A 12066-nucleotide genomic window follows, 5' to 3' on the forward strand; every position below is an offset into this window, starting at 1 on the left:
TAATTCTAGTGAATTCTTATACATAAATTTATATTCCGTATCAAAAATATTAAGTTCGGATGAACTTGATACTGTATGGTTGGATACGCCCTCGATGTTAGGTCAACTAAAAGCCTACCATATGTTCCTATACAATGTGCAAAAAAATACAAAAGATACTTTGTAAAGAATCCTTATACCTCACTTATAAATTTTATGCAAAATAATTTATAAGTAACAAAATAATTTCACTCTGTACTCTTACATAATTTATAAGTAACAAAAGGGATGGAGTCGATCACTTTAGTAAGTTTTCTGCAACATATTTCAGTACGTGGATTCAAAACTGGCATTTGCTTTTTTTTAAGCCTCCAACAATTTTGCAAAGTCATCAAACATAACGGGAGCTTAACACAACAAATTTATCTATGTATAATTTTATGATTAAGATGTTTCAAAGTTATATTTTCTAGATATATACCTTCTCTATGTTTGATGACTTTGCAAAATTGTTGGAGGCTTAAAAAAACGCAAATGCCAGTTTTGAATCCACGTACTCAAATATGTTGCAGAAAACTTACTAAAGTGATCAACTCCATCCCTTTTGTTACTTATAAATTATGAAAGAGTACAGAGTGAAACTATTTTTTTATTTTAGTAAATAATACATAATGTTGATTATAGTTACAAGTCCAACTAGTTATAAAATGGGCATACGTAAACTTAAAAAAAAAATGCAATTCGAACAACACAAATTTATTTGTTAACAAATTCAACAAGAAACATGACAACTGATCAAAACTGTGTTAACTCAAGAATCAGGTCATTCAATGCTTTCCAGAATGATTCACCTTGTTTGACAGCATCTTCCCCGATTTCCTTCGCTTTGTTCCTTACCTCTTTACCTTTTTCTCCTTCCATCAACTCCCTTGCCGGCTTTTCCAAACCTTCCCAATTCACGAACCCTCTCACTGCACTCATCACATGTCTCAACTCTTATCCCGATCTTGATTTCCTCCACCACCAGTCTAGCATTTAGATGCTGTTCCGCCATCATTGGCCATGCCAGAATTGTAACCTTTGCGCATATGCTCTCTATTATCAGAGTTCCAACCACAATGGCTTAAAACCCCTTGAAGCTCTCGTGACTCAGGATTTCTCTTTGATCAACCCATTCTGTCACCACCAGTCCCCTATTCTTCACGCTATCTTCAAACTCAAACCCTACGACATCGCTGTTGCGGAAGCCAAATGTATATAGTGTGAATACGTCACAGTTACTATACCAAAAATTATGACAGCCACCAAATAATAAATAAGACAATAAAGCAACAATAAAGGGAACACCAGAATTTACGAGGTTTGGCTAATTTTGTCTACTCCTCGGACACAACCAATATTTTATTCCACTCCAAAAATACAAGTGAAATAATACTAAAGAGAGAAGATACAAATGCGTTAAACAGATGAGAAGGCAAATGAGAGGTGTGTTTAAATCCTAAACATTAGGCCTTCTTTTATAGGGGGAAAATCCCCCCCAAACTCAAGAGCCCACCGATGTGGGACAAAGAATTTGCCAAACTTCAACAAATCTCCATCTTGGCAAAATTCCACATCTTCAATTTTCTCTCAATAACAAATTTCAAATTTTTGATTGTGTCTAAATCTTCAATCTTCAGTGTTCAACAATGTTGATCAAATCCAAACAATGTTGAAACTTGATCGCAGTCACCACCTTTGTCAGCATATCAGCAGGATTCTCCGTAGTATGAATTTTCTTCACTGTGACTCCACCTTCTTCTATGATTTCTCGTACGAAATGATACCGAACATCAATATGCTTTGTCCTTGCATGATAAACTTGGTTCTTCGCTAATTGAATAGCACTTTGACTATCACAAAAAATTGTGATACCTTTTTGTTCAACACCAAGCTCCTTTAGCAATCCTTAAAGCCAAATTGCCTCCTTCACAGCCTCTGTAATAGCCATGTACTTTGCCTCTGTTGTAGACAAAGCAACTGTTCATCAAAGGTAACATCTCTGCTGAACATTACTTTCTTTGTCATAGGACACCATAAGCGATATCCTTTGACTCCAGAAGTAATTCCCATAAAAATAGCCTTCTTTGCCCTTGGATCCAATTTTGACTCCGTCACATGATAATATGCAGTTGAGCCAAACACGTGCAAAGAGTTATAATCTACAGCAGGTTTTCCATACCATTTTTCAAATGGTGTCTTGCCATCAATAGCAGCAGATGGTAGACGATTAATGAGGTGGCATGCATATGTAATTGCCTCAGCCCAAAATTCTTTGCCCAAGCCAGCATTGGACAACATACACCGTACCTTCTCCAGCAAGGTCCGGTTCATACGTTCTGCCACTCCATTCTGTTGTGGTGTATGTCTAACAGTGAAGTGTCGGACGATGCCATCATTTTCACAGACCTTATTGAAATGATCATTTTTGTATTCACCTCCATTGTCTGTGCGAATACACTTGATCCTCCTGCCTGTTTGATTCTCCACCATCGTCTTCCATTTGAGAAAAATTCCCAGCACTTCATCTTTGTTTTTCATTGTATACACCCACACTCTTCGGGAAAAATCATCAACAAAGGTTACAAAATAGTGCTTCCCACCCAATGAAGGTGTTTTGGAAGGACCCCAAACATCAGAGTGTACATAATCCAAAATGCCTTTAGTATTATGGATCGTTGTACCAAATTTAACCCTTGTCTGTTTCCCTTTGACACAATGCTCACAAAACTCCAAGTTGCAAGCCTTTACTCCTTTTAACAATCCTTGATCTGATAGAGTTTTCAAGGATTTTCCTCCAGCATGTCCCAAGCGCATGTGTCATAGCTTGGTTGCTTCTGCCTCTTTGTCGTCACTGGATGTCACTGTCGCTGTCCCAATAACTGTACTGCCACGATAGCGGTACATATTATTATTCTTCCGATTAGCCTTCATTACCACTAGTGCACCGGAGCATACTCTCATCACTCCATTTTCTGCAATGATTTTGAACCCTTTTGATTCTAGGGCTCCTACAGAGATGAGATTCTTCTTCAAATCCGGTACAAATCGAACATCTGTTAATGTTCTGATCATTCCATCATGGTTCCTTAATCGTATTGAACCAATGCCATATGAGGTAAGAGGGCTGTTATCCGCTGTGTGGATGACTCCATATTCTCCTTCTTGAAATTCCACAAACCAGTCCCTGTTGGGACACATATGATAGCTACAAGCCGAGTCCATCAACCATATGTCTGATGATGTTGATGACTCTGTTGTAACTAATGAGAAGTCTGAATCATCACAATCAGCTACATTTGAATCCATAATGGCCTTTCCATTGTTATGTTTGGCCTTATTCTTCAACTTCGGACAGTCTTTCTTCCAGTGCCCCTTTTCTCGACAAAAGGCACATTCATCTTTGCTGGGTCTGGATCTTGACTTGGATCTTCCCTTCTTTGTCCTCGTTTGATTTTGAGGACGACCCCTCACAAATAGTGCTTCTCCTTCTCCGCCCTTCTGTTTTTCTCGCTTTCTTTGTTCATAGCTGTACAAAGCCGAACAAACTTCTCTGAGAGAAACTTCGTCATTTCCATGGAGTAGAGTAGTTTCAAGGTGCTCGTACTCATCAGGAAGTGACGCCAACAACATCAAGGCCAAGTCACCATCATCATAAGTTGTATCCATATTTTGCAAATCTGTGACCAACTTATTGAAACTGGTGATATGTTCATTCATCGTGGTACCAGGAACATAGGTGAAGTGAAACAGTCTCTTCTTCATGTACAATTTATTTTGACTATTTTTCTTCAAAAATTTATCCTCCAGTGCTTTCCATAATTTACTTGCAGAAGTTTCCTTTGTGTATGGATATTTCTGCTCTCTAGCAAGGAAGAATCGAATGGTACCGCAAGCAACACAGTTGATAATTTTCCAATCTTCTTCTCCAATAACATCTGGTCTCTTTTCTTCAATGGCAAGATCTAGCCTTTGTTGAAAAAGGACATCTAGAACCTCGCCTTGCCACATCCCAAAATGCTCGGACCCGTCAAAAATTTCTACCGCAAATTTCGCATTTGACACAATTTTTGTCATAAGCGAAGATGCCAATGATGACGTATTGTTGACACTTGATGTAGATTCTTCTTGTTTATTGTCTCCCATATTTGACACAAATATTATTTAATAGCTGACGACAAAAATCAAGATTATTTCCTTTCTGATGTAGAAGATCAGACTAAGCTGCAACCACATAGCATACTCAGACAGAACCTTGACTCAGTTACCAAGATAAATCTTTTCTGATGTGGAAGATCAGACTATGCTGCAACCACAGAGCATACTTAGACAGTACCTTGGCTCTGATACCAATTATTGCGGAAGTCAAATGTATATAGTGTGAATAAGTCATATTTACTATACCAAAAATTATGACAGCCACCAAATAATAAATAAGACAATAAAGCAACAATAAAGGGAACGCCAGAATTTACGAGGTTCAGCTAATTTTGCCTACTCCTCGGAAACAACCAATATTTTATTCCACTCCAAAAATACAAGTGAAATAATACTAAAGAGAGAAGATACAAATGCCTTAAACAGATAAGAAGGCAAATGAGAGGTGTATTTAAATCCTAAACATTAGGCCTTCTTTTATAGGGGGAAAATCCCCCAAACTCAAGAGCCCACCGATGTGGGACAAAGAATTTGCCAAACTTCAACAATCGCAAACTTCATCAGCTATAGTGTTTCTCCTTACAACCCACAAGAAATTGAATTGGGATTTTTCCAACCCAATTTTAATTTCCTTGAATTGTTCAGGTGATATCTGTGCTTGGGTCCCAAATGCAACGTACAAAACTGGCTTTCTCTGTTTTAGCATTCCGTCAAGCCACTTCATGATGTGCTTTTTGTTGCTCACAAGATGGTCCAATGCACCATGCTCTAGGACTACATCTAGTATTAAAGTAGTCTACAGAAATACATTCGAGCTCATAAAAGCTGTTAAAAAGAACACCATAACTTTTAGAGGTGGCTATGATTGACTCCATGACAAACTGGAAAAAGGGGCCCTTTTGTTCACGCTCTCTGAGCGGTGAATCAAAATCGTTTCTAGTGAGTTTAATCTAGGGGAAGTCGGGGACTATAAAAGACTTTCGACACCGGGGGGAATTCCTTGTATGTTTTGAGGAAAGGGGATGTCGATGATATTAATGTTGGTATCAGAAAGGGAGCTGGAGAAGAAAGGATGATTTGCCGGAGTGGTGAACATGGTGATCATAGAAATTATTCCGCGATTGAGAAGAAGCCGAGCAAGGTCGAAGAATGGAATGGTATGCCTCTTTGGATATGAAAGGGAACATAACAACATGAGTTGCAGTAGTAGTAGGATGATCAGAAGAAGCCATTTCTCTACCTGTTAATTAGCTCCTTGGTGTTTCATTCTTAAAACAAAGGAGAGGTTTACTTTTATTATACTAAAACAAACAAGAGATCCTCTAAGTCAACTGGAGAGCTATACTTTCATTAAATATAATTGGGCTCTATTCCTTGTAACTTCCCATCGTGCGTTGTGATTGCTTAGCATGATCTTTATAGCAATAATTGTATCATAATAATTGAACTTTGACAATGTAACAGATTACAAGAATCAATAAATGACTAAGTATTTTTTTTTTTTGCCAATTAGTAATATAACTACACCGTGTGCATCTTATTTATGTTACATGACAAAATCATCAAGTTTAGCAAGTTATTTTATTTTCTGAAGGTGACTAGTCGATCACTATAAGGTCATTACCCCTGTGTGAATATGAGATGCTTTATGCATGGGCTGTTCTTTACCTTTCTGAAAAAGCAAGTCCTTTTGCCTATAAATAATTTCTTCTGTATTGGATGAATCAAGAAAAGTTGAAAGAACTTCCCCTCCTCTCTTCTCTTCTCTTCTGATCTTTTCCAACAATATAATCTGATTAGTATTCATCTTTGCCTAACACATACCTTTTATATTCTACGGATTTTGATCTGTTCAAACAACAAATCCCACTTCTCCCACAACCAAGAGTAAACTTTGATTTCATGGAGGGGAAAAAACAGCAGGTTGATGACCCTCAAAAAATTCTGATGGTTCCAATGATAGCACATGGTCATGCAACTCCATTTTTTGAACTTGCCAAAAAGCTCTCCAAAGCCAACTTCCACATCTATCTTTGTTCCACTTCTGCCGTCCTTAGTTTCCTCAAGCAAAGCCAAGAAAAATACTTCTCAGATGTTTCAAACACTAATATCGAACTCGTAGAACTTCACTTGCCATCTATGCCTGATCTTCCTTCACACTACCAGAGCACCAAAGGTCTTCCTAACCATCTCTATCCACCTCTTTTCACGGCCTATAAAATGGCTGGCGAAAGCTTTTCCATCATAGTCAACAATCTTAGCCCTGATTTGATCATAGAAGATTTCTTTCAGGCATGGGCTCCAGATATTGCTTTATCAAAAAATATTCCTATTGTTAGTTTCTCAGTTGTTAGTGCAGCATCCTATTCTTTTATGTATCATATTTATTTGAGTGATGGTGCTACTGATGATTACCCTTTCCCAGAAATATGTCTCTCTAACAATGAGATAGAGATAGGACTGGTTTCAAAGCCTACTGGATCGTCTATAACGGTATTTATGGAAAAAATCCTCGTCTATAGTGCACGCAAAAAGTCTTGTGACATCGTTTTGATCAACAATTGGAAGGAAACTGAGGTAAAATATATGCAGTACCTGTCCTCTATAATCAATAAGAAGACTTTAAGTGTCGGTCCACTCATAGGGCAAACTGATGAAAGCACTCAGGATGATCAAGATTCCGACATCATAGAATGGCTCGACAAGAGAGATCCATTTTCAACTGTCTATGCAGTATTTGGAAGTGAAAATGTCTGGTCAAAGGAAAATATTCAAGAGATTGCTCATGGAATTGAGCTAAGCAATGTAAACTTTTTATGGGTACTTAGGTTTCCAGGGAGCGAAGTTGAACAAGTTTTACCTGAGGGATTTCTGAATAGAGTTAAGGAGAGAGGGATGGTTGTTTCAAGATGGGTACCTCATGCCAAAATCATGAGGCATAAAAGCATCGGCGGATTCTTGAATCATTGTGGTTGGAATTCCACAGTTGAGTGTATACATTTTGGGGTTCCACTTATAGCCATGCCATTTAATATGGATCAGTTTATAACAGCAAATTATGCAGTTGAGCTTGGCATGGCATTGAAAGTTCAGAGAGATGAAAAAGGAGGGCTAAAAAGAGAGGAGATAGCAAAAGCCATAAGAAATGTTATAATGGAGAAGAAGATGGGAGAAGAACTGAGGGAGACATCAAAGGAATTGAGTGAGAAAATCAGAATAAAGGAAGAAAAAGAGATTGACCAAGAAGTTGTGGAGGAACTTCGAAACCTTTGTTTGATGAATAAGAAAGAGAAAAGTATTTAAGTATTTAAGTATCTGTTTGATGTTTTGGTTCATGTCTTTCATCTAAAAGAACATTGTTTCAATGATTTCAAATTTGTTACTCCTTCTTGTATTATTGTCTTTGAGTTTAATTTCTTGCTTGGGTGGGTGGGTGGTGACGGATTTTAAAATTCTTTCTCGTGGTCACTGATGGTGAAAAGGAGTGTAACGGTGGACGCACATGATGAACTATAGACCTATGATTTCACAATATGAATCGATTTACATGCATTTTATGAGTACATCCTATCTTCTACTGATACAAATATTAAATTACTCTATTCTATAAGTGTGTTGTTTTTCCTTGGCTTCATGTTAATATTATACAAGTGACATCACTTGGATGATGCAAACTTATTTGGTACAAGGACAATCCCCATAAAGTGACTGTTGCACTTTGTATGTGTACAGAGGAACAGTTGCAACGACTTTACAGCTGTGGGGAGTTGACTGTACAGGAACTGATATCCATCTATTTCCTCTGTTGTTTCTTTGACTCTGAATTGTTGAAACATATCCCAGACTTAAGACTTGTTATTCTTGAGCACTTTGAGGATGTGGAACAGGTTTCCTATCTAGTTCTTATCATTAAGTTTGTTAGATCATCAAAACATAACAGGACACATAACCTATCAAATATAAAATTGAAATTTTATATATGTGGAGAATGGCAAGGGATTTCAAAGAAAGAATAAAAGAAAACTGGAAAACAAATAGAAGGGACACACAGATGTACCAACTGGTGGGGAAACTGCACAGAATCAAGAGCACTTTGCAGAAGATCAATAAGGAGAGATTCAGCAACATTGAATAAAGAGCAGAGGAAGCACTAAATAACCTGCAACTATGTCAAAGTAAGGTACAACAGGACCTCAGAAATGAAGCCTTGATCAATGAGGAAGTAAGGTTAAATGAGGAATGTAGCAAGTGGGAAAAGACAAGGAACATGTTCTTATAACAAAAGGCCAAGGCACAATGGCTAAATCAGGGAGACCAGAACACTAAATACTTTCATGGCCTGGTGAAACCTAGAAGGAACTGTAACAGAATATTCCACATCAAGGACATGAAAGGGGATGACATAGATGATCCAGTAAAGATTCCAAAAGCATTATAGAATTCTATACAGAAATGTTGGAAAAGAGAATGGAGGAAAGAGATCATGTAAATAGCCAGATTATAAGACAAGGACCAATAGTGAAAGAGGAGCAAAGGAATGAACTGGAAGCAGACTTCACAGACACAGAGGTGAATGAGGCTCTATGGGAAATTGCAGGAGATAAAGCCCCAGGGCCGGATGAATTTGGAAGCCAGTTTTATAAAGACTGTTGGGATGTTGTGGGTACAGATGTAAAGAATGGAGTTCTGAAGTTCTTTAGAGAAGGCAAAATGCTCAAAATTGTCAATAACACTGTGATAACACTTATCCCCAAGAGCTCTCATACTGAGGCAGTAGGTGACTATAGACCTATTGCCTATTGCAATACAATATATAAAGTGATCTCGAAGATGCTCTGCAATAGGCTTAAAAAGGTATTACCTGGGATAATATCTCCTAACCAAAATGCTTTTGTGAAAGGCAAGAACATAGTGCATAACATACTGATATGCCAAGACCTGGTGAGGCTGTACAAGAGGAAGAATACAACTAAAAGCTGTCTGATCAAAGTAGACCTAAGGAAAGCATATGATACTGTGGAGTGGGGATTTGTGGAAGAGATGCTGCACTCTCTTAACTTTCCTCAAAATTTCATAAAATGGGTGATGGCTTGCATCACATCTACCCAATATACAATAGCAGTAAATGGTGGAGTCTATGGGAACATTTAGGGCAAATGAGGACTAAGGCAAGGGGACCCAATATCACCCCTAATATTTGTTATTTGCGAGGAATACCTATCAAGAATTATGAAATGGATCACTGAACAAAAAGGGTTCCAGTTTCATACTAAATGTAGAGGGCTCAAACTAAACCACCTATGTTTTGCAGATGATGTGTTATTCTTTTGTAAAGGGGAATATCAATCAGTGGAAATGATCCTAAGGGGGCTGGAAACCTTCTCAAGAGCATCAGGATTACACACCAGTGCAGCTAAATCAAACATCTACAGTGCAAACATGGAGGAACAATGCATTCAGGACATATGTGAGCCTACAGGGTACCAAAGAGGAGCATTACCATTTGGGTACCTGGGGGTACCAAGATCTGCTAGGAAGCTCTCAGCAACAGATTGTGAAATGCTGGTAGAGAAGATGGCTACCAAAGTTCGAACATGGGGTTCAAGGAATATTTCATATGCTGGAAGGGTGATGTTAGTGAACTCAGTATTGATGCACATGCACTCATATTGGGCCTCAATCTTCATACTCCCAAAAAAGGTCTTAAAAAGCATAATAGGCATATGCAGAAGCTTCTTGTGGGATGGAAAAGGAAATTCAACCAAACTGGCATTAGTAGCATGGGACACTATGTGTAAACCAAAACAACAAGGACGATTGGGGATAAAGGATTGCATGGAATGAAGCAGCAATGGTCAAATATGTTTGGAATATAGCAAATAAAGAGGGCAACCTTTGGATGAAATGGGTCAATCATGTATATATAAAAGATCAGGCATAGTGGCAGTATGAACCACCAATTGACAGCTGTTGGTATTGGAAGAAAATATATACTTGCAGGGATAAATTTGCAGTTGGTTTTGTGAATAATGGATGGCTCAAACATGGGGAAAATATACTGTGAAAAGTGGATACCAATGGTATAAAGGAGAAGCAGAGAAACAACCATGGTATCGGGGGTATGGGGTCAGATGAATGTGCCAAAACACAACTTTACTAGCTGGTTTGCCATGCATAGGAAGCTACTGACTAAGGATAGAATGCTAAAGCTGGAGATAAGCCAAAATAGTGCATGTACGATACGTGGGAGCCAAAGGGAAACAATCGAACACTTGTTCTTTGAGTGTAAATTTTCAGAGGAGTGCCTAAGAAAGGCTGCTGAAATGGATGCAGAGAGGGACAATAAAACATGATCTAAAAGGTATATGGAGAAGAATACCTCGTGGAATCCATGGAAAGAAATGCAGAGAGTTTCACTACTAGAATTCGACCAAAAAACGACCAAATATTGGAGACAAAATTTGGTCTGTTAAGAAAAGCGACCAAAGTTGGTCGCCAAACTACCGAAAATAATAAAAAAATATTTGAAATAATTTAGCGACCATAGTTGGTCGCTATTTGGACGCAAATTTAGTCAAACTGTTGACTGGATTGGTCAGACTTGCTTGGTCAAAGATACACTGAGTTTAGCGACCGATGTTGGTCGCAAAAGTGGGACCCGCACAAATTTTTTTAATAATTTTATTATTATTTTATAAAACTTATAAAATATAAATATATATAATTTAAAACTTGCGACCAAAGTTGGTCGCTAACTGAAGGATAAGAAGATAGCGACCAACTTTGGTCGCTAAAGTGGGACCCAGTTATAATATTTTAATAAATATATATTTATGTAAAAAATTATAAAATATAAATAAATATAATTCAAAATTTAGCGACCAAAGTTGGTCGCCAATGTGGGACCCAGTTCTAACGTTTAACAATTTTTATTATTAATTTAAATATTATATAAAATATAAATAAATCTGATTAAATTTTAGTGACCAAATTTGGTCTCTAATTTAAATTCATGTACATTTAGTGACCAACTTTGGTCGCTAAATTAAATTCATTTAAAGTTAGCGACCAAAGTTGGTCTCTATATGGTCAAATTTAAAAATCACTTTTGTGTTTACTATGTAAATAATATAAATGTAAGTCGTTAATAATTTTGTAATACAAGGGATGAATAGTACTACGAAGCGGGCGTGTGTGTCTATATATACAATATATGTACTTACGCTATACTATGCACTAAGTATAAGTGTATGAGGTAATACCGTATCGAATATAGCTTATATATATATATATATATATGTACTTACGCTATACTATACACTAAGTATAAGTGTATGAGGTAATACCGTATCGAATACAGCTTATATATATATATATATATATATATATATATATATATATATATATATATATATATATATATATATTTACGCTATACTATGCACTAACTATAAGTGTATTAGGTAATACCGTATCGAATACAACTTATATATATATATAATATATATACTTCCGCTATACTATGCACTAAGTATAAGTGTATGAGGTAATACCGTATCGAATACAGCTTATATATATATAATATATGTACTTATGCTATACTATGCACTAACTATAAGTGTATTAGGTAATACCATATCGAATACAGCTTATATATATATATAATATCTGTACTTACGCTATAATATGCACTAAGTATAAGTGTATGAGGTAATACCGTATCGATACAGCTTATTATATAATATATGTACTTACGCTATACTATGCACTAAGTATAAGTGTATGAGGTAATACCGTATCGAATATAGCTTATATATATATATAATATATGTACTCACGCTATACTATGCACTAAGTATAAGTGTATGAGGTAATACCGTATCGAATACA

General features: G+C 36.8%; 2 protein-coding genes and 1 pseudogene across 2 annotated transcripts; 2 read left to right on the top strand and 1 right to left on the bottom strand.

The window, feature by feature from the left end:
• Positions 1–755: 755 nt before the first annotated feature.
• On the bottom strand, positions 756–5664 carry LOC138884050 (UDP-glycosyltransferase 90A1-like; annotated as a pseudogene).
• Positions 5665–5896: 232 nt separating this feature from the next.
• LOC104249989 (UDP-glucosyltransferase 29-like) lies at positions 5897–7573 on the top strand. Its single transcript, XM_009806528.2, has one exon. It carries the CDS (start codon positions 6079–6081, stop codon positions 7477–7479), a length of 1401 nt encoding a protein of 466 aa, XP_009804830.1. The 5' UTR covers positions 5897–6078; the 3' UTR covers positions 7480–7573.
• Positions 7574–9405: 1832 nt separating this feature from the next.
• Positions 9406–10020, top strand: LOC138884051 (uncharacterized). Its single transcript, XM_070164790.1, has one exon. The coding sequence runs from the start codon at positions 9406–9408 to the stop codon at positions 10018–10020; it is 615 nt and encodes a 204-aa protein (XP_070020891.1).
• The last annotated feature ends 2046 nt before the right edge of the window (positions 10021–12066 follow it).

This window comes from Nicotiana sylvestris, chromosome 12, assembly GCF_000393655.2.
Source record: "Nicotiana sylvestris chromosome 12, ASM39365v2, whole genome shotgun sequence".
Taxonomy (NCBI): Eukaryota; Viridiplantae; Streptophyta; class Magnoliopsida; order Solanales; family Solanaceae; genus Nicotiana; species Nicotiana sylvestris.